This window comes from Mustelus asterias, chromosome 8, assembly GCF_964213995.1.
Source record: "Mustelus asterias chromosome 8, sMusAst1.hap1.1, whole genome shotgun sequence".
NCBI classification, from domain to species: Eukaryota; Metazoa; Chordata; class Chondrichthyes; order Carcharhiniformes; family Triakidae; genus Mustelus; species Mustelus asterias.
Genome location: NC_135808.1, coordinates 19,833,452 through 19,860,708, shown reverse-complemented (window position 1 = coordinate 19,860,708; position 27,257 = coordinate 19,833,452). Strand labels below are relative to the sequence as shown.

Here is a 27,257-nt window from a genome sequence, read left to right as displayed (position 1 = left end):
TATAAATCACAGAAAAAGGCCCTTCAGCTTCTGTGCTGGTCAAAGACAAACCACCAAACGATTCTAATCCCATTTTCCAGCATTGATTAATACAGTGCAGAAGGAGCCCTTCGACCTACACAATCTGCACCCACACCTGAGAAACACCTGACCTCCCACCTAATCCCATTTACCAGCACTTAGCCCATAGCCCTGAATATGATGATGTGCCAAGTGCTCATCCAGGTATTTTTTAAAGGATGTGAGGCATCCCGCCTCTACCACCCTCCCTGGCAGCGCATTCCAGACCGTCACCACCCTCTGGGTAAAAAATCTTTTCCTCACATCCCCCCTAAACCTCCTGCCCCTCACCTTGAACCTATGTCTCCTCATGACTGACCCTTCAACTAAGGGGAACAGCTGCTCCTTATCCACTTGGCCCATAGCCATGTATGTACTAGGACCTTCTCCAAGGCGGCCTTCACGACACACGACAATGCAGAATCGCTGAGCAGAGACTGATAGCCAAGTTCCGCACACACGAGGACGGCCTCAACCGGGATCTTGGGTTCATGTCACACTATCTGTAACCCCCACGACTTGCCTGGGTTTGCAAATTCTCACTAACTGTCCTGGCTGGAGACAATACACATCTCTTTAACCTGTGCTTAACCCTCTCTCCACTCACATTGTCTGTACCTTTAAGACTTGATTACCTGTAAAGACTAGCATTCCAACCATTATTTTGTAAATTGAGTTTGTGTCTTTATATGCCCTGTTTGTGAACAGAACTCCCACTCACCTGACGAAGGGGCAGTGCTCCGAAAGCTGGTGGATTTTGCTTCCAAATAAACCTGTTGGACTTTAACCTGGTGTTGTGAGACTTCTTACTGTACTGGGTATCGTAAATGCACTTCTAAATACTTCGTAAATGTAATGAGGGGCTCTGCCTCCACCAGCCTATTAGACAGCGGCAGCGGGTTCCAGACTCTTGCCACCCTCTGGGATGAAAACATTTTTCCCTCACATCCCTTCTAAACCTCCTGCCCCTTATCTTAAATCCAGGCCCCCCCCCCCCCCGAGTCATTGATCCCTCCACTAAGGGGTAAAGTGTTTTTTCACCTGTCTACGTTATCTATGTCCCTCATTAAAACCACAACCAGATCAGCCATGATCATATTGAGTGGTAGAGCAGGTTCGAAGGGCTGAATGACCCACTCCTAAATCCTATGCTCCCCAGGACCTCACGTTTTATGTGGGGGGTTCTGAAGAACATGGAGAATCCCAGCCCATTGTGCTCAACGAGGGTGGAAATTAAAGTTATAGGTTTTCTTTTGTGTGTGTGTTGGGGAGGGGGGGAGGGTGGGGGTGGGGGGGTGGTGCGGGGGTTGGTGGTGGAGGAGTAATGAAGCGCCTATTATTCTATAGGTAGTGAATTATTTCCATTTGCCACAGTGAACTCCTAGCAAAAGCTTCTCACCTTCTTCCTGACCTTCAGAAACAAGTTGGGCGGGGAATTGCTCTGGACGATGTCTCTAATGATGTGTTCTATAATTTCTATGTCTCATTATTCTGGGTGTCTGAAAAGAAACGGGACTGGAACCCAATGTCCTCAATGACACACGCACTGGGGAAAAGGCGGGAGGATGGCACCTATGCTGATTTGGAGAGCTGGTGCAGACACGATGGACCGAATGGCCTCCTTCTGCGCTGTGACTCTGTGAAACTCAGTAAGGAGTGGCTTCCAGCTTCAGATCCTTTGAATGATTAGGATGGGGCTGACAAACTGGTTTGAGCGACAGTGCAGCTGCCCATTGATCTAACCTTGTGGTTGTCAATAAGCACTCGAGAAAACAAATGTCTTTTAAAAATATTCATCTTTGTCTTGTTCAGTAAGTCTTTACACGGCTTAAAAAAAATCAGAGGTGTGCTAACATATGGCAGGTTTTGCACATGGAAAGTCCAATGTGCATGTAATATAAATACAGGAATTATCAGTAGCGAGCTCACACCCGGTTGCTCCTGTTAAGGTCATAACAAGGTTTTAATTTGTTCAGGCATTTTGTTTTTTCCAAGTATATTTTCTGAGTGTATCCTGAAGTGGGCTCAGCGTCTCAGCTCAGACCTAAGAAGTTACAAGGATAGACTCTTCATACAATGTATTGAGAAGTATCAGTCACAATCGCATTTTCCAAAGAATCACAGCAAGTCTGGATGAATTAACATGCACGATCATCATAGTTATTTGGAACATAAAGAGAGAGCTCAATGAAAACACAGACACAGCTTAAAAAAAGGTCTTTGTAGAGTTACCCCTCATTACTCTCAGGGAGGTGAACCCTAAAATGAGAGTTTACCAAAATCCAGGGCGTCAGCGGTAAATATTGTAGATGCGCAATATTTGCGCAACCACTTTGATGTGTTAGGTGTCTGCGTGCCATTTGGCAAGTGTTAACATGATGTATAGAGTCACATCGTAAGAGGTCCTTAGAGAAGATTCCCTGCGTGGAGCAACACCATGCATAACTGTAACTTGAAATCTATAAAGGCGACAGCCAAGTCAAAACTCAAGATGTCTTCCACTGACGTCTTAAAAGCACATAATACAACACGACACATTTAATTGTTGGAACATTCTTTGCTCTATCGAGGTGACAGGCTGCATTGGCATGACGTGCAAAAATGGCTGATCGACTTACGAACATGGTAGATTTATATGCACGGTTGATTGATTTCAGTAAAAGATTAAAAGGTAGGCATAGCACTTGAGGTGAAGGGGATCAAAGGATATGGGGAGATGGTGGGATTTGGCTACTGAGTTGGACGATTGGCCATGATCAGAATGAATGGTGAAGTAGACACAAAGGCCGAATAGCCCCCCCTCCCCCGCTCCTATTTTCTATGTTTCTATGGTCCCCTGGCCATATACCAATGTTGGGATTCCATGAGAGGGAGCAGGGGCTTTGTGAGAGTGGCTTGCTCGACCATTTCAAAGCACCTTGTCACCTTACGATGCATGATGGCTGCAGAATTCAACTCCGCACGCGCAGATAACCAAATGATATCATTTGCAGTTAAGGATTGACTTCCGGTCGCCTCTGTCACCAGGCTTTTAAACAGTTAATTCTCCAACGTGACCGGGGTAATTTTCAAAGGTGCCTGAGACCTCCATGGACAGAAGAGCGGAAATATAGTCTCAGTAAATTTGGTGTTAAATGCATGGAGCTGGTCTTTTGTATCTGCGTTGTGAAACGAAACAATCCCCTCGTCGTAATTGAGAAAAATGCCGATCTTCGTGGGTTTCTCGTTAAGGACGATCTCGCTCTTTTCCACATTTTTCACCTCATACTTATCCCAGTAACGTCCAATGGCAAAGTAGCCATGTTCGTCGTCGAGATTGATCCTGCCTTTTCGTTCCACCGACTCCTTGGCCACGCCCAGGTCCCAGTTGTTGCTCTCTCCCACTTCCACCTCCCAGTAATGTTTCCCGCCTTTGAAGCCGACCGTGGCCAAGACAAACGGATAGCGTTCGAAGCGTTTGGCGTTTTCCGTGACGTTCCGCCAGCCTCCGCCGTCCTTCACCGTCGTCCGATCCTGTGACACCTCGAGGTTCCCATTTGCCGTGTCAGGGTCCAGGCTAACTGGAACTGCAGAAAGAACATCACTGGGGTCATTATCGAATGGATGCAGTGTTCCTACACACAAGAGCAGCAAACATTGGCAAACAACAAAGGAGCCCGAGCTCCCGGCAAGGGGATTCTCAGCGCTGACCATGGCACAGGAGCGGGAGTACGACTAGGCCCAGGGCCCACTCCAACCTGAACCACCACTCCACACGATCAGGGGTGATCTTATGCCTCAAGTTTCCGTTTTCTTCCACGTCCCGAGGCATCAAAAATCCATCTAACCCAACCTTAAATTTAGTCAACAATTGGAGCACCTACAACATTCTACAGTAGACAATTCCAAAGATTTGCAACCCTGTGAGCGAACAAATTTCTCCCGAGTCTCAGTCCCAAATGATCGGCCCTTCACCTGAGCCTGTTCCCCCCCCCCCCGGCCATCCCCACGTTGTGTCTGCCATTTGTTCTAGATCAGGGTGGCAGGATGGCACAGTGGTTAGCACTGCTGCCTCACAGTGCCAGGGACCCGGGTTCAATTCCCGGCTTGGGTCACTGTCTGTGAGGAGTTTGCACATTCTCCCCATGTTTGCGTGGGTTTCCTCCGGGTGCTCCCGTTTCCTCCCACAGTCCAAAAACGTGCGGGTTCGGTGCATTGGCTGTGCTAAATTGCCTCGTAGTCTCCCGGGATGCGTAGGTAAAAGGGAGTACCGGGGTAAATATGTGGGGTTACGGGAATAGGGCCTGGGTGGGATTGTTGTCAATGCAGACTCGATGGGCCGAATTGCCTCCTTCTGCACTGCAGTGATTCTATGATTTCTATTCCTCAGCCAGGAGAAATGGCCAGAGTCTACCCTGCCAAACCCCTTCAAAGTCTTGAGATCAGCTCTCGCCCTTCTAAACGCCAGAGAACACAATTTACTCAATCTCCCACTCCAGGGACCAAGCCAGTGAGCCTACGCTCCAGTGACAGCCATGCTCATTAAGGCAGATTACCATCAGAATGGCCATAAATTAGGAGAGGGGAATGTGCAAGGAGACCTGAGTGTCCTCGTACACCAGTCACTCAAGGTGAGAATGCAGGTGCAGCAGGCAGTAAAAAAGACAAATGGTATATCGGCTTTCATAGCGAGAGGATTCGAGTGCAGGAGCGGGGATGTCTTGCTGCAGTTACAAGGACCTTGGTGAGGCCACACCTGGAACATTGTGTGCAACTTGGTCTCCTGATGTGAGGAAGGATGTTCTTGCTATGTAGGGAATACAGAAAAGATTTTTTTTATTATTCATTCGTGGGACATGGGCGTCGCTGGCTGGCCGGCATTTATTGCCCATCCCGAGTTGCCCGGGGGCAGTTGAGAGTCAACCACATTGCTGTGGCTCTGGAGTCACATGTAGGCCAGACCGGGTAAGGACGGCAGATTTCCTTCCCTAAAGGACATTAGTGAACCAGATGAGATTTTTCCAACAATCAACAACGGTTTCACGGTCAGCTGTAGATTCTTAATTCCAGATATTTTTTATTGAATTCAAATTCCACCATCTGCCGTAATGGGATTCGAACCCAGGTCCCCAGAACATTAGACTATTAATCCAGAAACTCAGCTATCGATAATACCACTAGGCCATCGCCAGGTTGATTTCTGGGATGGCAGGACTGAGATATGAGGAGAGATTGAGGAGTTGCTTATGGCATGGTGGCACAGTGGTTAGCACTGCTGCCTCAACTCCAGGGACCTGGGTTCGATTCCCAGCTTGGATCACTGTCTGTGCGGCATTTGTACGTTCTCCCCGTGTCTGCATGGGTTTCCTCCGGGTGCTCCGGTTTCCTCCCACACTCCAAAGTGTGCGGGTCAGGTTGATTGGCCATGCTGAATTGCCCCTTAGTGTCCTGGAATGCGTAGGTTAGAGGGATTAGCAGGATAAATATGTCAGGTGATGAGGATAGGGCCTGGGTGGGGTTGTTGTCAGTACAGAATGGCCGAATGACCTCCTTCTACACTGTCGGGTTTCTATGATTCTGTGATTATATTTGCTGGAGTTCAGAAGAATGAGGGGAATCTCATAGAAACCTATAAAATTCTAACAGGATAGGTTTTTTTCAAACTGGAGGCCTGAGACCAGTGGTGTGCCTCAGGGATCAGTGCTGCATCTACTGTTACTTGTCATTTATATTAATGATTTGGATGAGAATTTAGGAGGCATGGTTAGTAAGTTTGCAGATGACACCAAGAGCGGTGCAAAGTGGACAGTGAAGAAGGTTATCTAGGATTGCAACGGCATCTTGATCAAATGGGCCAGTGGGCTGACGAATGGCAGATGGAGTTTAATTTAGATAAATGCGAGGCATTTTGGTAGATCGAGCCAGAGCAGGACTTACTCAGTTAACAGTAGGGCGTTGGGGAGAGTTACAGAACAAAGAGATCTAGGGGTACATGTTCATAACTCCTTGAAAATGGAGTCACAGATGGACAGAGTGGTGAAGGTGGCATTTGACATACCAAGTTTCATTGGTCAGAACATTGAATACAGGAGTTGGGATGTCTTGTTGAAGTTGTACAAGACGTTGGTAAGGCCACACTTGGAATACTGTGTACAGTTTTGGTCACCCTATTATAGAAAGAATACTATTAAACTAGGAAGAGTGCAGAAAGGATTTACTAGGATGCTACCGGGATTGATGGTTTGAGTTATAAGGAGAGGCTGGATAGACTGGGACTTTTTTCTCTGGAGCGTAGGATACTTTGGGGTGATATTTTAGTGGTCTATGAAATAATCAGGGCATAGATCAGCTAGATAGTCAATACCTTTTCCCAAAGGTAGAGGAGTCTAAAACTAGAGGACATAAGTTTAAGGTGAGAAGGGAGAGATACAAAAGGGTCCAGAGGGGCAATTTTTTCACACAGAGGGTGGTGAGTGTCTGAAAGAAGCTGCCAGAGGTAATAGTAGAGGCGGGTACAATTTTGTCTTTTAAAAAGCATTTAGACAGTTACATGGGTAAGATGGGTATAGAGGGATATGGACCAATTGCGGGCAATTGGGACTAGCTTAGGGGTTAAAAAAGAGCAGCATGGACAAGTTGGGCCGAAGGGCCTGTTTCCATGCTGTAAACCTCTATGACTCTATGACAAGATAGGGTAGATGCAGGATGTTCCCAATGGTGGGGGGGTGGGCGGCTGTCCAGAAACCAGGGTCACACTCTGATGATATAGGGTAGACAGTTTCGGAGATTGATGAGGAGAAATTTCTTCACCCAGAGAGTGGTCAGCCTATGGAATTTGTTGCCACAGAAAGTAATTGAGGCCAAAACATTGAATGTTTTCAAGCTCTTGAGGCAAAGGGGATCAAATGCTATGGGGAGGGAGAGGTGGGGGGGTCGGGGGGAGAAAGGCGGGACCAGGCAATTGAGTTGGATGATCGGCCATGATTATAGTGAATGGCACAGCAGGTTCAAAGGGCTGAATGGCCTCCTCCTGCTCCTGTTTTCTGTTTCTATGTCAGCTAATGCGGGAAGCAGGAGCAGGAGGTGTTCGGAGCGGTTTAGTGGAAATAGGATTGGAGGGCACAAGAGGTGGTTCACATGGATTAGAGGAATTTGGAATGGACAGGTCGGAAGAGAGGAGAGGGAGTCCATATCCTCACACCCACTTCCTCTTCGGAAAGATTAACTTCCTGTTGCTATCTGAAGCCAGTTCCATTAACCAAGTCACTTCCTTTCTCTGAGTGGGTGGAAAATTGGCAAATGAAAAATGGGAATCAGTTTGGAAGAAGAAATGAGGAGGCAATTATTATTTAAATGGAGAGAGACTGCAGAAAGCTGGAGCACAAAAGGGACTTGTTCATGTAAACCAGAAAGCTAGCGTGCAGGTGCAGAAGGTAACAGGAATGTGGTTTTTGCAAACGTACAAGCTTCTCGTGAGGCCACATTGAGAATACTTGGTGGCACAATGATTGGCACAGTGGTTAGAACTGCTGCCTTACAGTGCCAGGGACCTGGGTTCGACTCCCAGCTTGGGTCACTGTCTGTGGGAAGTCTGCATGTTCTCCCCGTGTCTGCGTGGGTTTCCTCCGGGAGCTCCGGTTTCCTCCCACAGTCCAAAAGACGCGCTGGTTAGGTGCATTGGCTGTGCTAAATTCTCCCTCATTAGACCCAAACAGGCGCAGGAGTGTGCCGACTAGGGGATTTTCACAGTTACTTCATTGCAGTGTCAATGTAAGCCTACTTGTGACACAAATAAAGAAACATGTTCCCAAAGGGTGTGTCCAGATACAGGAATCACAGTCTAAAGATACAGGGTCGATCATTTAGGATTTACGAGGAGGAGAAATGTCTTCACCCAGAGAGCGGTGAGCCTGTGGAATTTGCTACCACAGAAAGCAGTTGAGGCCAAAACATTGCATGTTCTCAAGAAAGAGTTGGACATAGTGAAGGGGATCAAAGGACATGAAGGGAAAGCGGGAACAGGTTACTGAGTTGGATGACTAGCCACGATAATAATTAATAGCGGATCAGGCTCGAAGGGCCGAATGGCCTCCTCCTGCTTCTAGTTTCGATGTTTCTATGATCTGACTGAAACATAAAGATTCTTAGGGATTTTTAACATGGCAAACATGATGTGGAGATGCCGGCATTGGACTGGGGTGGGCACAGTGAGAAGTCCCACAACACCAGGTTAAAGTCCACCAGATTTATTTGAAATCGCAAACTTTCAGAGCGCTGCTCCTTCCTCAGGTGAGTGAAACTTGATGTCTGTGTCGATATGCACGATCTCCTTGGAGATCCTCTTCACTTTGAGCTGGCGGTTTGCAGTGTCAGTGGTAGCCATGATATGGAGATGCCTGCGTTGGACTGGGGTGGGCACAGTAAGAAGCCTCACAACACCAGGTTAAAATCCAACAGGTTTATTTGGAATCACGAGCTTTCGGAGCGCTGCTCCTTCATCAGGTGAGGTCACTCCAAATAAACCTATTGTTGTGAGACTTCTTACTGTAACATGGCAAATGTTGAGAGGATGTCTCCAATCATGGACCAGGGGGCATAATCGCAGAATAAAGGGGTGTTCATTTAAGATTGATTTAAGGAAGAATTTACTTTCTCAAAGAGTGGTGAATCTTTGGAATTCTTTACCCCAGGAAGCTGTAGAGGGCTGGTCCCTGAACATTTTCAAGTCTGAGATCGATAAATTTTGAATCAGTAGGGGAATTAAGGGTGATGGAGAGAAGGCAGGAAAGTGGACTTATTGAGTGTTAGATTAGCCATAGTCTTATTAAATGATGGAGCAGGCTGGAAAAGCTGAATGGCCTGACTTTTCTTCCTATTATTTTTAATCGTATGGTCATCCCCCCCTCATTCTGCATTCTTTGTTAAGGTATAATCTTCAAACACTGTGCCTCCTGAGACATTTGCAAACAAAGGGAAAAGGCTGGCGCAAGATTTATCTCAAGATCCCTGGCAAGTGTCACCAAGCAGTCCCAGGCCATTATGACCTGCCCCAAGTATTTCAATGCATTTCTAGATGCAGGCAACCAAACTAGAGGCCAACCTGCTCTCAGGGGACACAATCGTTTTACAGGAGGGGTTTTTACACCAATGCTCTGGTGCCTACTTTGTATCAACCAATTGGCGATCATTTCTCTTACCTGCGCATCTCAGCATCTTATCCCACGCTGAAAAGAAGCAGAAGATAATGTGTCATTAATGACGACCAGTGCACTTCATAAATAAAAACAGCTCTGTAAACAAGAAGGAACTAACAAAAGGAGTGGCAGAAGCCAAGCAAGAATGCTCCATTTTGAATATGGCCGTAATCATCCAATCCTACAGTGCAGAAGGAGGCCATTTGTCCCATCGAGTTTGCACCGACCACAATCCCACCTAGGCCCTATCCCCATAACCCCATGCATTTACTCTAGCTAGACCCTGACACTAAGGGGCAATTTAGCATGGCCAATCCACCTAACCCTCACATCTTTGGACTGTGGGAGGAAAACAGAGCACCCGGAGGAAACCCACGCAGACACGGGGAGAACGTACAAACTCCACACAGTGACCCAAACCGGGAATGGAACCCACGTCTCTGGCGCTGTGAGGCAGCAGTGCTAACCACTGTACCACTGGATTTTATACTCTCCGTCAGGTGGGTTTGAAGACATCCATGCTGGTTGGACCAGCATTTATTGCCCATCTCTAATTGCCCTTAAAGGGGCAGCTAAGAGCCAACCACATTGCTGTGGGTCTGGAGTCAAATGTAGGCCAGAACGGGTAAGGACAGCAGATTTCCTTCCCTAAAAGGACATTAGTGAGCCAGATGGGTTTTTACAACAATGGTTTCATGGTCATCAGTAGAGTTTTAATTCCAGGCTTTTATTGAATTCAATATCACAGCAGCAGGCTTTGAACCTGAGATCCCAGAGAATTACCCTGGGTCTCTGGATTACTAGCCTAGTGACGAAGCTACTACACCACCACCTCCTCTATATAGTGATACAAGGCTGTTATATCTGGAATCATCTTCAGCAGTCAGACAGGAGGTTTGGAAGGGGAGATTATAATTAATTAATAAATATATCGGCCCTGATCTGTGTAATCACTGCTCACAAATCTTCCGGCTAATCCCAGTTCCTGCAATTCAAATCCTCTCTGCTGGAAGCAGTAAGGGCCGGATCTTACAGGGCGCCGTGTTCCCCGACCACCCCACCAGAAATTAATGCTCACTCAAGCACCTCGTCCCGTTTTGCCCCGCCATTACTTTACCCACGGCAGGGGACAGGCCCACACAGTGAGAGAAGCCAGCAGCTTCAGCTGGATAGGCAAGGGAGGGAGGGGTGGGGAATACATTTGTGGGTCCTCAGGTTGCCAGGAAATATCCCTTCCTCTCTGCCGTGTCTCCCTTCTCAAGGTCATCCGCCTTATCCCTCCTCTTCCCCCGGCCACTAAAACACAGACCCCCTTGTGATTGAGTCAATGTTTCGAGTCTGGATGTTGGCTCTATTCTCTCTCTAAGGCTATCAGACCTGCTGAGATTTTCCAGCATTTTCTGTTTTCATTTCAGATTTCAGCCTCTGCAGCGTTTTGCCTTTAACTGGAACTGCCGGACCGGAATATAACAATTTATCCACAAGATTATAACACAGCACAGGATGGGTGAAAGGTTGTTCAGAAGGTAAGTCACACGGATTCGAAACATTAACTCTGTTTTCCTCTCTCTCTCTCCACAGCTGCTGCCAGATCTGCTGAGTTTATCCAGCGTTTTCTGTTTTTTGAATTTAAAAGTTCTAACTTCAATCCCATAACATTACACTCACAAACATTACAGTGGTCAGCACTGCTGCCTCACAGTGACAGGGACCCGGGTTCGATTCCCGGCTTGGGTCACAAACTGTGTGGCGTCTGCACGTTCTCCCCGTGTCTGCGTGGGTTTCCTCCGGGTGCTCTGGTTTCCTCCCACAGTCCAAAGATGTGCTGGTTAGGTGGATTGGCCATGCTAAATTCTCCCTTATTGTACCTGAACAGGCGCCGAGTGTGGCGACTAGGGGATTTTCACAGTAACTTCATTGCAATGTTAATGCGACCTGGTCTGGGTCTACATGTGCCTCAGAGCCACAGCAATGTGGTTGACTCTCAACTGCCCCCTGAGATGGCCTAGCAAGCCACTCAGTTATAAAGGCAACTAAGGATGGGCAATAAATGCTGGGCAGCCAGCCACACCCATGTCCCACCGATGAATTTAAAAAAAAATCTCCCCATGTCTGTGTGAGTTCCCTCCGGGTGCTCCGGTTTCCTCCCACAGCCTGAAAGACGTGCTGGTTAGGTGCATTGGCCGTGCTAAATTCTCCCTCAGTGTACCCGAACAGGCGCCGGAGTGTGGCGACTCGGGGATTTTCACAGTAACTTCATTGTAATGTTAATGTCAGCCTACTTGTGGCAATAATAAATAAACTTTAAAACTTATGAGGTGGAAATAAAAGATAGCCTCAAAGAAACGAAAGACAAGACGATGCAAGTGCGACTGACAAGAGTATCTTACCGATCAGATGGCGAAGTTTGTCACATGCTGCAAGAAAGAATACGTTCGAGATATAACTTCAAGGTTTTAAATTACGAATTATAAATTACATCTATTTAGCATCTTTCACAACCTGAAGCATTTTGCAGTCAATAAAGTGTTACTGAAGAGCTGGACAGGGTTTTACTGTCGAGATCTAATGTGGGCTCCTCGAACTCCCAACTTGCTCAGAGCTGGTCTGGCACAGGAGCAGTGCTCCGAAAGCTAATGGTATTTGCTACCAAATAAACCTGTTGGACTTTAACCTGATGTTGTTAAAACTGTTACAGAGATAGAAACCATAGAATCCCTACAGAGTCAGAAATGCACTGGGAAGCCATCCTGACCTGCATCCTCACTGTAATCGCAGTAACCTGCACCCCCTCCCTCCTCAACCAATCATTACCTGCCACCCCAGGGCCAGGAAAGCCCCTTCAGTAATTACTTGTGTCCCACAGAAGTTGCACACGGCAAGATCCCATCTGAAGCAACAAAGATAAACGAATAGATAACCTATTTTCTGGTGGTGTTTGATGGGGCGAATAAATCGAACAGGACACCATTAAAATGCCTCTGCTCTTTGTTGAATAGTGTCAAGGGACCTTTTCCCAAGAGAAAGGGAATAAGGACTCCTGAGTTTAATTCCCCATCTGGAAAGCCATCCTCCACCTCTGACAATGCAGCACTCCCTCGAGACCGCACAGGGAGCATCAGGTTAGGTGATTTCACAGGAGTAGGGGTTTGAGTTCATGAACCTCTGACTCAGGAGCATTGTGTTGCTACTTAGCTATGCTGATATCCTGACATGCTGACATTGACTGTGTGGCCAAATTCCCCTCCAACTCGATTTTCAAGTTTGCTGATGACACTATTGTCGTGGGTTGAATCTCAAACAATCACGAGACAGAGTACAAGAATGAGATAAATAATCTGGTGAACTGGTGCAGCGACAATAATCTCTCCCTCAATGTCAACAAAATGAAGGAGATCGTCATCGACTTCAGGAAGCGTAATGGAGGACATGCCCCTGTCTACATAAACAGGGACAAAGTGGAAATGGTCGAGAGCTTCAAATTGTTTAGTGTCCAGATCACCAGCAACCTGTCCTGGTTCCCCCATTGCCAACACTATAGTTAAGAAAGCCCACCAACGCCTCTACTTTCTCAGAAGACTAAGGAAATTTGGCATGTCCACTGCAACTCTCACAAACTTTTACAGATGCACCGTAGAAAGCATTCTTTCTGGTTGTATCACAGCTTGTTACGGCTCCTGCTCTGCCCAGGACCGCAAGGATCTACAAAAGGTTGTGAATGTAGGCCAGTCCATCACACGAATCAGCCTCCCATCCATTGACTGTCTACACTTCCCGCTGCCTCAGCAAAGCAGCCAGCATAATTAAAGACCCCACACACCCTGGACATTCTCTCTTCCACCTTCTTCCGTCAGGAAAAAGATGCAAAAGTCTGAGGTCACATATCAAACGACTCAAGAACAGCTTCTTCCCTGCTACCATCAGACTTTTGAATGGACCTACCTCACATGAAATTGATCTTTCTCTACACCCTAGCTATGACTGTAACACTACATTCTGCACCCTCTCCTTTCCTTCTCTATGAAAGGTATGTTTTGTCTGTATAGCACGCAAGAAACAATACTTTTCACTGTAAACTAATACATGTGACAATAATAAATCAATTCAAAATTCAAATCCAGATGTCTGGGAAAAGCATTAACAATATTGATTCGAATTATAATGTTTTCATACCCAATTTGGAAGCCAGTTTTTCATTCTCTGAAAGAAAATAGACACAAATTAATGTTATTCCGATACCATGCTGGTTGGTGCAGTATGAAACTAAGCATGTAATAGGTTTCATCACAATAGATTTATTCCCAAAATGCACCAACAGATCAGTGTGCTTCCGACATACCAACCCAGCGTTCCGGCAGTCTCTCTTTACAAATGCTCTAAATACCGAATTAAACAATGTCCTTCACCTGTGTATCTTAACAACATAATTAAAAGATACCATTAACAATTAACAGCAAGGCGCTCAGTTTCAGAGATTGGATGCTCCCATCAAGTCTAGATATACCTTTCTCTTTTATTCTTTCACGAGACATCGGCATCGCTGGCAAGGTCAGCATCTGTTCCCCTCCCTAATTACCCCTTGAACTGAGGTGTCTCACTCAGTCATTTCAGAGAATAGCTGAGCGTCAACCAGATCGCTGTGGATATGGAGTCACAGGTAGGCCAGACCAGGTAAGGACGGCAGATTTCTTCCCCAAAATCCAAAGATGTGCGGGTTAGGTTAATTGGACATGCTATATTAATCCTTAGTGTCCTGGGATGTGATAGGTTTGAGGGATTGGCAGGGTTACGAAGTGGAGATAGGGCTTGGGTGGGATTGTTGTCGGTACAGTCTCGATGAGCCAAATGGCCTCCTTCTGCACTGCAGGGTTTCTATGTTTCTAAGGGGCATTGGTGAACCAGATGGGTTTTTCACGACAATGGTTTCACGGTCATTAGACTTTTAATTCCAGATTTTTATTGAATTCAAATAATGCCATGGCGGGATTCAAACTCGGGTCCCCAGAGCGTTACCCTGGATCTCTGGATTACGAATCCAGTGACAATTCCACTACATCACCATCTCTGTCCATCAACAGCTTTCTGCCTCTACTCAATATTGAGGCTCTGGATTAAGCACATTTCCCGATTTAAACAGGCCTGATTCACCCAACTGCCAAAGGGCCTACATGCCCGCATGATGCATCAAAAGCGAGTCTGACCCTGACTACCTAACACGCTTCTGATCAGGGTCATTGCACGCCCATGAGGAAGATTCCACCCAGAGATTATCTTCTCCAAAGAAGAAGGTATTCAAATAAAAGAATAGGTCACAGGCTCCTCCTGGTTACGAGAGGCAAGACAGTGACTGAATCACCAGTTTCAGCTAATGCTCAGGCAACGCCCCCCCACACAGGAACGCCCCCCCCCCACACAGTAACGCCCCCCGCCCCCACACAGGAACGCCCCCCCCCCCCACACAGGAACGCCCCCCCCCACACACAGTAACGCCTCACCCACACAGTAACGCCTCACCCACACAGTAACGCCTCACCCACACAGGACCACCACCCCCCCCCCCCCCCCCACACAGGAACACCGCCCCCCCCCCCCACACAGGACCACCACCCCCCCCCCACACAGGAACACCGCCCCCCCCACACAGGAACACCCCCCCCCAAACAGGAACACCGCCCCCCCCACACACAGGAACGCCTCCCCCCTCCCCACACAGGAACACCCCCCCCACACAGGAACGCCCCCCACACACACAGGAACGCCCCCCCCACACACAGGAACGCCGCCCCCCACACACAGGAACGCCCCCCCCACCACACAGGAACGCCACCCCCACACAGGAACAACACCCCCCCCACACACAGGAACAACACCCCCCCCACACATGAACGCCCCCCGCCCCCACACAGGAACGCACCCCACACAGGAACGCCCCCCCCCCCCCACACAGGAACGCCCCGCCCCCACACAGGAATGCCCCGCCCCCACACAGGAACGCCCCGCCCCCACACAGGAACGCCCTGCCCCCACACAGGAACGAACGCACCCCCACACAGGAACGAACGCACCCCCACACAGGAACAACGATACAAAGAAATTATTACATTGTGTGACACTGAAGTGATTTTTGACGGGCCCAGCTGCTTCGAGTGAACAACGTATGGGCGTGGAGGAAGAAGCGACAGGGCCTGGAGGTGGAACGATAGTGAGGGCGGAAAATTAATCAATTAAGATTGTGGAATGGAACTGAAATTTTAACCCTCAAGTTGGGTATAAAGCAGAATGTGCATCCTGCATATTGTTCTTAATTCTAGAAGCAGCGGAGAGTGATTTGAGCAGGTGAGAGAGCAGGCGAGAGGTTGTGTGTCAAGATGGGAGGGGGAGCCATGATTTTACTGAATTGCGGAGCAGGCCTGAAGGGCTGAATGGTCTACACCTGCCCCCATGATTCCAAAGACAGTGTCCGTCCCTCCCACTGGGCCCACTGATCCCGTGGGATTCCTGGTAAAGCGTCGAGATCGATTAGCCCCGTGAAGTGGAGCAAATTCTATTCATCTCCAGCTGCACCTTGCCAGCATAAGAATAACACAATAACTGCAGCGTGATGCTGTGCCTTACCTATCTCGTTCAACAGCCTCTTCTTTTCTACAAGGGAGAGAGAAAAAGATGGCAAAAATGGTTAGGCAGCCCATTCACAAACTTTAAAAATTCTGTTCATTACTAAACATTCTTTATGAGATAAACACACAAACCCGGCCTGACCCACCTTGTTCTGCCAGTGCTTGCCCCTTATCTGTGTGAGTGAGAAAACACAGCATTGATAAGTATCAGAAACCTTCAGAACTTTCTCAGCAATAATAATTACATACGTTTTGTTGATCAGTCACATTGAGTTGGGAACACTTTTCAATGAGAGTCAGCACTAACCAAGAGTTTTCAAGCACAATATATACCCGGCGAGCTCAGTCGGTAGAGCGTGAGACTCTTAATCTCAGGGTCATGGGTTCAAGCCCCACATTGGGCGCTATTATTTTGGGGTGGCACGGTGGTTAGCATTGCTGCCTCACAGCGCCAGGGACCCGGGTTCAATTCCGATCTCAAGTCACTGTCTGTGTGGAGTTTGCATGTTCTCCCCACATTTGCATGGGTTTCCTCCGGTTGCTCCGGTTTCCTCCCACAGTCCAAAGATGTGCAGGTTAGGTGGATTGGCCATGATAAATTGCCCTGAGTATCAGGGGGACTAACAGGGTAAATATGTGGGGTTATGGGGATAGGGCCTGGGTGGGATTGTGGTCGGTGCAGGCTTGATGGGCTGAATGGCCTCCTTCTGCACTGTCGGGATTCTATGATTAAGGAATCATTGAATAATACAGATGGAGGTTTCCAAGACTTTGGAAGAGGAAAGATTGAGGGGTGGGGTGTTGCGGAGAGGGGGGTACTCCAGCTTGTGTGTATATGGAGGGTCTCATGTTTTATCTACAGGGTCCGTCTCTTTGCACAGTTTTTCGGTATCCTTTGCAGAAAGGGGGTAAAAAGTAAAGTCACCATAGACCCAGGTGACCACAGGCTACTCTGCCCTTTGAGGGAGAGAGGTGACTAGTGGTGATTTAACCGGGCGAGGGGAAAGGTTCAGAAGGCTACAGAATCCCTACAGCGCAGGAGGTGGTCATTCGGCCCAACGAGTCTGCACCGACCCTCTGACAAAGCATCTTACACAGGCTCACCCTCCCTATCTACGTAACATTTCCCAAGTCTAATCTATCTAACCTACTTGGGACACGTAAGGGGCAATTTAACAAAGAACAAAGAAAATTACAGCACAGGACCAGGCCCTTTGGCCCTCCAAGCCTGCACCAATCATGCTGCCCATCTAAACTAAACCCCCGAAAAGAACAAAGAAATGGCCAATCCACCTATCCTGCACATCTTTGGACTGTGGGAGGAATCCCAGAGGAAACCCACGCGAACACGGGGAGAACGTGCAAACTCCGCACAGACAGTGACCCAAGGCCGGAACTGAACCCAGGTCCCTGGCGCTGTGAGGCAGCAGTGCTAACCACTGTGCCTGCCCAAAACTGGAAATATACTTCCTATATGTGAGATTAATTGCTTCAAGTGGTTTGCTTCAATGTTCAGTGAAGGTAAAGGACAAAGTTAACATATTTATCATAGAATCACAGAATCCCTGCAGTACAGGAGGAGGCCATTCGGCCCATCGAGTCTGCACCGACCATAATCCTACCCAGGCCCTATTCCCGTAACCCCACATATTTAGCCTGCCAATCCCCTGACACGAAGTCAATTTATCATGGTCAATCAACCTACCCCGCTGGACTGTGGGAGGAAACCGGAGCACCCAGAGGAAACCCACGCAGACACGGGGAGAATGTACAAACTCCACACAGACAGTGACCCGAGGCCTGAATCGAACCTGCATCCCAGGCGCTGTGAGGCAGCAGTGCTAACCACTGTGCTACCCAAGCGTCTGAAATATCCTTGCCCTTTCCCAATGCAAGACTCCGATGTATTATCCACCATCAAATTCAGCTCTTGCAAAGTTTTGTACCAAATGCTTTATTAAATTAATTTCTCATTGCTTTCCGCCCCCCCCCCCCGCTCTTGGAGAGAGCTTTAATTGATGACAGACTTAAAATGCAGCATCAGAGTCTTCTTCATTTTGAATCAGTGTCAACTCTTAATCCCCAGTCACTTTTAAAAACTATTTGATGGGATGTGTGCGTCGCTGGCCAGGGCCAGCGTTTATTGTCCATCCCCAATTGCCCCTCCAGAAGGTGGTGGTGAGCCGCCTTCTTCAACCACTGCACTCCTTCTGGTTCCCTAAATCCGTGGGCAAGGTCTGTGAGAATTCCAGCAAACAGTTCAAGTTTCAATTCGCAAAAATAACTGGTGGCATCAAAGCTGTTTGTAATGACTTCCAGTGAGGTTGGCCTCTTGGAGTATCAGCCCCCAGATTGAGATAATGATTGCCTGCCCAATCAGTTTAAGTTTATTTATCAGTGTCACATGTAGGCTTACATTAACACTGCAATGAAGTTACTGTGAAAATCCCCCACTCCGGCGCCAGTTCAAGTTCACCGAGGGAGAATTTAGCATGGCCAATGCACCTAACCAGCACATTTTCCGGACTGTGGGAGGAAACCGGAGCACCCAGAGGAATCCCACGCAGACATGGGGAGAATGTGCAGACTCCGCAAAGTCAATGACCTTAGCCGGGAATCGAACCCGGATCCCTGGCGCTATGAGGCAGAGGTGCTAACCACTGTGCCACCGTGCCGCCCCAAGGGAGTCTCACTTGTGTGTGAATATAGGGGTGCAAGGTCCACTGGCACTCCGGCTTCTGACCTTGTACCTGAAGCACTCTAAGAGTGGAATAGAGTTTGTAAAATAAAAAGGGAATCTGGTGAAGGAACGTCGGCCTCTGAGGAGTTATTTCAGTTTTTTTATTTCAAATAACTGATTTGACAAATGGGTTAAACACGAAGCATGTTCTTGTTTCCCGTTTAAATGCGTCCAAGGGATAACAACCTGTACCCATGACCACGCACATATATGTTAGCAGCATTGCATGGGACCCGCATAAGAGTTACACCCATTCTCTAAGACTTTAACTGCAAAATAGCGGGCGGATTTTCCGGTCTTGCGCACATCCCAAACCGACAATTCCTGCCCGAGGTCACCGGACCTCTAAATGGTCTGTTGAATTTTCTGTCCCACCCACTACGGTTCCCGTGGCGGGCTGGATGGGAAAACTCCGCTCAATATGTTTTAGTAGAACCAATTTGTACGGTTTGGTTAGGAGTCACTTACGGAGCTCTACTTTCAATGCTTCGTACTCTGAAATAAAAGAACACAGAGAATTTATTTAATCAACATCCATGTTCAATATAACACTCTGAAAAGCTTGACGAGAGCTTTTAAGTTTTATAAAACATCGCGAGATATTGCTGCTGTGTGCAAAGAACAGTTTGAAAGTTTGGGTTTCAGCATCAGAAGCATAGAGTGCAGAAGGAGGCCATTTGGCCCATCGAGTCTGTACCGACCACAATCCCAGCCAGGCCCTATCCCCATAACCCCATGCATTTACCCCAGCTAGTCCCCCTGACACTAAGGGGCAATTTAGCATGGCCAATCCACCTAACCCGCACATCTTTGGACTGTGGGAGGAAACACACACAGACACGGGAAGAATGTGCAAACTCCACACAGAGAATGACCCGAACCAGGAATCGAACCCGGTTCCCTGCTGCTGTGAGGCTACAGAGCTAACCACTGTGCCTCCGTGCCGCCCGTGTATTAACTGCCTATGAGAAATTCTGTTCAAGTTCCTGCACTCTATCTTAAAGATGGGATATTTTAATTGTTAAATATTAGACTTACCAGAGATTGTAGGTCGCTGATGGAGTTCTGAAAGATAAGATGGGTACAGTTAGTTAGTTATCATATCAGCTGCCCCTTTTGGTGTTGTACATGACTATGTCTATGCTGGGTATGTTTTAGTGATGTGCATTCTTCCATTATCTCCTCTGAGGCAGTAATTCTGGCAGGACCAGAACAAAGCAGTTCCAACATCACCCACAACGTGAATAATTTATCAGTTCTTTAGAAGAGTCCGATAGATTAAAAGTTTCTCTCGCCACGGATGCTGCCAGACCTGCTGAATTTATCCAGCATTTTCTGCTCACATTTCAGATTTCCAGCATCTGCATTATTTAGCTTTCATATAATTCATGAGTGTCTTTATTAGTACAATGGTGAGCTACTTGCTATTAGATGTAAAGACTGTAAAGACTTGATTACCTGTTAAGACTCGCATTCCAACCATTCTCTTGTAATTGAGTTTGTGTCTAGTTCTGCCCTGTTTGTGAACCCAATTCTCCACTCACCTGATGAAGGGCAGTGCACTGAAAGCTCGTGCTACCAAATAAACCTGTTGGCCTTTAACCTGGTGTGAGACTTCTTACTGAGCTATTAGATATTGTGACAGAAGTAGATTTGTGGACCTTTGACAGGGAAGTTGGAGACATCCACCGACTCCGTCTACACTTCCCGCTGCCTCGGAAAAGCAGCCAGGAATGATGAAAGTGACCACAATCCAGCCCACCATCCACCTTGTGAACTGCAAGTAACTTGGTGAAGGGGAAATATGCAAGGGCTGACCAAGCCTACAAGAAACTACAAAGGGTTGTGAATGTAGCCCAAGCTATCACGCAATCCAGCCTCCCACCCATTAACTCCGTCTACACTTCCCACTGCCTCAGAAAAGCAGCCAACATCATCAAGGACCCCACGCATCCCAGACACACTCTCTTCCACCTTCTCCCGTCGGGGAAAAGATTCAAAAGTCCGAGGACATGTACCAACCAATTCAAGAACAACTTCTTCCCTGCTGCCATCAGACTTTTGAATGGACCTACCTTATATTAAGTTGATCCTTCTCTGTGACTGTAACACCACATTCTGCACCCTCTCCTTTCCATCTCCCCTACGTACTTGATGAACGGTATGTTTTGTCTGTATAGCGCGCAAGAAACAATACTCTTCACTGTATCCAACCACACGTGACAATAATAAATCAAACCAGAGTGGAATCTAACAGTGAAGGTTCTTCTTGCCAGTCACTATTACACTGACCCCTGCTGGAAACATAGAAGATAGGAGCAGGAGGAGGCCATTCGGCCCTTCGAGCCTGCTCCAGCATTCATCACGATCATGGCTGATCGTCCAACTCAATAGCCTAATCCTGCTTTCTCCCCATAACCTCTGATCCCATTCGCCACAAGTGCTATATCCAGCTGCCTCTTGCATACTTTCAATGTTTTGGCATCAATTACTTCCTGTGGTAATGAATTCCACAGGTTCATCACTCTTTGGGTGAAGAAATGCCTCCTCACCTCCTATCTAGACAGCTATATGAACGGAGTGGGAATGGAGGGATACAAAAGAGTGGTCTAGTTTGGACCAGGGAGCGGCGCGGGCTAATTGTTCTTTGTTTCTCGTTTCAAGGCTTCATTCTATGATCATCTTGCTGGTGCCAGTACAGAGCGAGACTGCGGATAGTTGGGAACCTGTCTCGGGGGCAGGGAATTCAGATGGTGTTCGTAAAGCAGAAGTGGAAATGAATAGGGTTGGGAGGCATTTTCTGATCAGGGCCAGTGTGATCTCCTGGACTCATTTCGATCGCCACAGGGCGTCGGAGAGGAATTTCCCAGATTTTTTTTCCCCCATATTGGCCCTGGGGTTTTCACTCTGGGTTTTCGCCTCTCCCTGGAGATCACATGGTCTGGAATGGGGGGGTGGGGGTGAGTTAATAGGTTGTGATGAACAAAGCATCGTAGCTGTGAGGGACAGCTCGGTGGATAGGATATTAGGATGTAGATAGGCTGGAGAATTGGGCGGGGATCCTGGATTCAGGATTCAATCCTGGACCGGGGAGCGGCGCGGGCTTGGAGGGCCGAAGGGCCTGTTCCTGTGCTGTATTGTTCTTTGTTCTAAAGTGTCTAACCTGAATCCTCAGACTGTGATCCCCTAATTCTGGACTCCCCCCACCATCGGGAACATCCTTCCTGCATCTACCCCGTCTAGTCCTGTTAGAATTTTATAAGTCTCTATGAGATACCCCCTCATTCGTTTGAACTCCATCGAAAACAATCCTAACCTAGTCAATCTCTCCTCATACATCCATCCTGCCATCTCTGGAATCAGCCTGGTAAACCTTCGCTACACTCCCTTGAGAGCAAGAACATCCTTCCTCAGAAAAGGAGACCAAACATATGGTTGCGCAGGCAATGTGGGTGAGAATAGACTTGGGGTTTTGCTGAGCTGACTGATTAAAGTGTATAACGTCAGGGCAAAGTGAGGGTCCTCTTTCGCCTCTATCCATTCCATCCTTTTAATGGCACCCAATTTACAAAAGCAAAAAGAAATGCTGCATTTGAATTCCAAATGTTGCTCAGCAAACTTACTTCTTACTGTCTCATCTTGTATTCGCTGCTTCCGATAGAAGTATAACACGACACCGATTCCTCCCAGGAGAAGAACGAAAATTATCCAGAAAGCCACGAGCCATCCAGTAACGTGGGGGAAAAATTCATCTACAAACCGATTGCAGAGGACAAACCGCATCAGTAAAAGGCAGGGAATCAGATCCTCCTTCAAAAAATTGTCTTTTTTTATTCATTTGTGGGACATGCACGGCGCTGGCTGGCCAGCATTTATTGCCCATCCCTAGGTGCCCTTGAGAAGGTGGTGACAAGTGGCTCGCTAGGTCCATTTCAGAGGGCAGATGAGAGTCAACCATATTGCTGTGGCTCTGGAGTCGTGTTAAAGTCTATTTATTGGTGTCACGAGTCGGCTTACATTAAAACTGCAATTAAGTTACTGTGAAAATCCCCGAGTGCCCACTCTCCGGCTCCTGTTCAGGTACACTGAGGGAGAATTTAGCATGGCCAATGCACCTAACCAGCACGTCTTTCGGACTAAAGGAGGAAACCGGAGCACCCGGAGGAAACCCACACAGACACGGGGAGAATGTGCAAACTGCACAGACACAGTGGCTGGCACTGCTGCCTCTCAGCGCCAGGGACCCAGGTTCAATTCCAGCCTCGGGTCACTATCTGCGTGGAGTTTGCACTTTCTCACCGTGTCTGCGGGGGTTTCCTCCTACAGCCCAAAGATGTGCGGGTTAGATTGATTGGCCATGCTAAATTGACCCCCGTGTTAGGGGGATTAGCAGGGTAAATGAGGGTTATGGGAACAGGGCCTGGGTGGGATTATGGTCAGTACAGACTCAAAAGGCTGAATGGCCTCCTTCTGTATTGTAGGGATTCTATGATTCTATGACAGTGACCCAAGCCGGGAATGGTGCTGTGAGGCAGCAGTGCTAACCACTGTACCACCTATATGTCCACGTAGGCCAGACCAGGTAAGGACCGCATATTTCCTTCCCTAAAGGACATTAATGAATCAGATGGATTTTTCTAATAATCATAGAAATCACAGAAACCCTTCAGTGCAGAAAGAGGCCATCTGGCCCATCGAGTCTGCACCGACCACAATCCCACCCAGGCCCTACCCCCATATCCCTACATATTTTACCCGCAAATCCCTCTAACCTACACATCTCAGGACACTAAGGGGCAATTTTAGCATGGCCAATCAACCTAACCCACACATCTTTGGACTATGGGAAAAAACCGGAGCACCCGGAGGAAACCCACGCAGACACGAGGAGAATGTGCAAACTCCACACAGACAGTGACCCAAGCCGGGAATCGAACCCAGGTCCCTGGAGCTGTGAAGCAGCAGTGCTAACCACTGTGCTACCGTGCCGCCCTATCAATAATCAATAATGGTTTCATGATATCAGTAGATTCTTAATTCCAGGTACGTTTTATTGAATTCAAGCTCCACCATCTGCCATGGGAGGATTCGAACCTGGGTCCCCAGTTCATTAGCTGAGTTTCCGGATTAATACTCTAGCGATAATACCACTAGGCTATCGCCTCCCCCCAAGGCCCCATACAGTATTTCTTCCAATGAAAAAAGGTACCAAGGAAGGAGACCTCGACAATTGTTCCTGTGACACCAAGAGTCCCGAGAACGGAAACATGCTCTGCAATTGCTTTAGAACAACTGGTTTTGTAATGCAAATGTGAACAAGATCTTTGACAAAAATATATCCAATTGATATTGAAATAAGTGTAATTTGTTCCCTATAAATCAAGTATGATACCAACATTTGAAGACAATAGTCGCCACATTTTAGCCTCACCACACAACAGTTACCAATCTTATTTATCCTACGTTAGATGTTTCCCACCACAAAATAAACTCTACACGTGTAATAGAAATGAACAACCAGAATGAGCACATCCATAATTCCGCTTTTAAAAATCTCTTGATGGGCAACAAGCATGAACTTCTTATAAAAGCAAACACACTTTCACTCAGACGCCACACTCAAAGACAGCTAATCCTATCACTCCTTGGCCTTTTGGCTCGGATCAGTGCCTTTTCTGGTCAACTTGGGTCAGATACATCTCTCTTGTGGGGACCATGAATTTAATTTGAATTGGTTTTGAAGCAAGCAAGAGGCTTGCCCTGTCCACTCGGCGCACTGGTTTTATAACTTTAAGAAAGGAAAAGTTTTTTTTTTGTAAATCTGGAAAAATAAATACAGCTAATCCTTTAATAACCTCTTTAAACTGTCAATCAAATTGTGACTCAGATTGTAGCTTTTGAAGTTCAGCTCAGAATAGCCCTTGGGCAAATATCAAACACCTCTATTCCAACTGCACAAACAGATACCAATATTTTGATGCAACCTACAGCAGGTGCAAACCTGGCAGAGGGTCTTCTTTTTAAATGTCACTGACATTAGACAGGATATTTAAAAAAAACACCAGATCACGACACTAAATCGAACTTAATCGGCCCTTTAAAAGCGCTTATGACTCCTCCATCAATTTATAACTCGCATGTTGCAGGTTAAGGTCCATGGAACAGCCTAAATCGGGTGTGTTCAAACTCAGCACCAAGTCAAAATGATCGCACCAGTTTGGATTTCCTGCCTACGTGAATCACGCCCTGCCCCCTTCACTCTGCGGGCAAAAATGGGATCCTTTGGAAATGGGGTGGGACTTCCTCATCGTCCCGCCTGCCATTTATAAAGTTCCGGTCCAAAGTGTACAACATAATAGTCCACACTTGAGAGGAGGACAGTGGCAGAGTGGCAGTGTCACTGAACTAGCAATCTCGAGTCCCAGGGTAACGCTGGGAAGCCGGGTTCAAATCCCACCATGGCAGATGGTGAAATTTGAATTCAATAGGGGAAAAGAAAAACCGGAACTAATGTTTACGGTGTAACCATTGCCAACTTTTATAAAAGAAAGCACCTATCTGAACACTTTATTAGTCACAAGTAGGCTTACATTAATACTGCAATGAAGTTACTGTGAAAATCCTCTAGTCGCCATAGAGTCATAGAGGTTTACAGCATGGAAACAGGCCCTTCGGCCCAACTTGTCCATGCTGCCCCTGGAAGGAATTTTGCCATCCTGACCGAGTCTGGACTATATGTGATTCCAGGCCCACAGCGACTTGACTGACTCTTCTCTGCCCCCTCTGAAATGGCCGACCAATCCAGTCAGCTCAATGGGCAATTAGGGATGGGCAATAAATGCAAGTCCAGCCAGCGTTGCTCATATCTCATGAAAACATTTTTACAAATTTCCGAAGATGGGATTTTACAGACCTGATATTTGGAGGTTGCTTTGCTTTCTTTTGTCCAATAATACGTTGATGATGGTACAGGTATATCTGTTATTGGAATCAGCTGTAACCTCGAGGCTGCTCTCCACAATTAAGAGTCCTCTCGAGTTGACTGTTTGTTTTTCAAGTATTCCAGTGAACTCCTTTCCATTTGCCATCGACCAACTTATGCTGGGTGTTGGATACCAGTCTTCGGACGCACACGTAAGCTTTATCCCGCTGCCTTGGTAGCCTGCCAACTTCACCACTGGCTCAAGGCCCACATCTAGAATTTAAAACACAGGTTTTGCTCGTTTATGAACCATCAGAATCTTCAAACCTGCTCCCGCTGCCATTCAGTCAGATCACAGCCAACCTGCGGCTGAACTCCTGCGTGGGTTTCCTCCGGGTGTTCCGGTTTCCTCCCACACTCCAAAGATGCGTGGGTTAGGTGGATTGGCCAAGCTAAGTTGCCCCTCAGTGTCCCAGGATGTGTGGGTTAGGGGGCTTATCCATGGTAAATGTGTGGGGTAACGGGGATAGGGTGGGGGAGAGGGCGTCCCAAGAGAGAAACATTTAAAAAATAGAAGCAGGAGGCGGCCATTCGGCCCTTCAAGTCTGCTCCACCATTCATTTTGATCATGGTTGACCATCAAAATTAATACTCTGATCCCACCTTCCCACCCATATCCCTTGATCCCTTTAGCCCCAAGAGCTGTATCTAATTTCTTCTTGAAATCACACAATGTTTTGGCCTCAAATACTTCCTGTGGTAGTGAATTCCACACATTCGCCACTCTCTGGGTGAAGAAATTTCTCCTCACCTCAGTCCTAAAAGGTCCTCAGTCCTTATCCTCAAACTGTGGCCCCTAGTTCTGGATTCCCCCACCATCGGGAACATTCTTTCTGGATCTCCCCTGTCTAACCCTGTTAGAATTTGATAAGTTTCTGAGATCCCCTTTCACTCATCTGAACTCCAATGAATACAATCCTAACCGACTTAGTCTTTCCTCATATGACAGACCTGCCATTCCAGGAATCAGCCTGCTAAACATTCGCTGCACTCCCTCTATAGCAAGGACATCCTTCCTCAGATAAGGACACCAACACTGCACACAATACTCCAGGGGTGGCCTCACCATCACCCTGTACATGTGTGGTGGTGGGGATTGTCCATAGGAAATGTGTGGGGTTATGGGGATAGGGTGGGTGAAAGACAGCCTGGGTAAGATGCTCAGAGTCAGTGCAGACTTGGTGGGCTGAATGGCCTCTTCTGCACTGTAGGGATTCTATGACATCTCTGAACCAAGCAACATTTTTGCCACGCAGTAAAACCAAAAATGTTGCAGAGGCTGGAGGTCTGAAATAAAAACAGAAAAAGGACTGGAAAAGCTCACCAGGTTTGGCAGCATCCACGCAGTTAACGTTTCCAAGGCCAATCTTTTTCACTACAAGGGAGGATTGAAACTATGCTGGCAGAGGTGTGGGGACCAGAAGGAAATATCATGGGAAGAGCACAATGGTGCACAGGATACTGGGAGAGACAATAGGACTAGAGTGGGACATATAGAGGCAAGGTCTAAATCAGGGTTACTGTGCACCACTGCAAACACATAGGATGTGGTAAATAAGCTTGACAAGTCACACACTCGTTTGCTGTGTGAAAGTATGATGTTGTGGAAATATAATGGTGTAGCTCCAACAACACTCAGGAAGCTTGACACCATCCAGGACCAAGCAGCCCGCTTGATTGGCACC

General features: G+C 47.4%; 1 protein-coding gene and 1 non-coding gene across 2 annotated transcripts in view; one reads left to right on the top strand and one right to left on the bottom strand.

Annotated features, from left to right (window-relative positions):
* Positions 1–1,845: 1,845 nt before the first annotated feature.
* The window catches only part of LOC144496909 (butyrophilin subfamily 1 member A1-like), a 39,794-nt gene continuing 14,382 nt past the window's right edge, over positions 1,846–27,257 (bottom strand). The window contains exons 4-13 of the mRNA XM_078217524.1: positions 25,504–25,785; positions 22,214–22,342; positions 19,629–19,655; positions 19,059–19,085; positions 15,997–16,023; positions 15,849–15,875; positions 13,407–13,433; positions 11,624–11,650; positions 9,237–9,263; positions 1,846–3,626 (exon numbers count right to left, since the gene is read on the bottom strand). Of these exons, the coding sequence (XP_078073650.1) occupies positions 3,100–3,626; positions 9,237–9,263; positions 11,624–11,650; positions 13,407–13,433; positions 15,849–15,875; positions 15,997–16,023; positions 19,059–19,085; positions 19,629–19,655; positions 22,214–22,342; positions 25,504–25,785 (1,127 nt within the window). The 3' untranslated portion in view covers positions 1,846–3,099. The remainder of the gene's footprint in view (positions 3,627–9,236; positions 9,264–11,623; positions 11,651–13,406; positions 13,434–15,848; positions 15,876–15,996; positions 16,024–19,058; positions 19,086–19,628; positions 19,656–22,213; positions 22,343–25,503; positions 25,786–27,257) is intronic.
* Positions 16,182–16,254, top strand: trnak-cuu (transfer RNA lysine (anticodon CUU)). Its single transcript has one exon. It is a non-coding gene; the product is annotated as a tRNA-Lys (tRNA).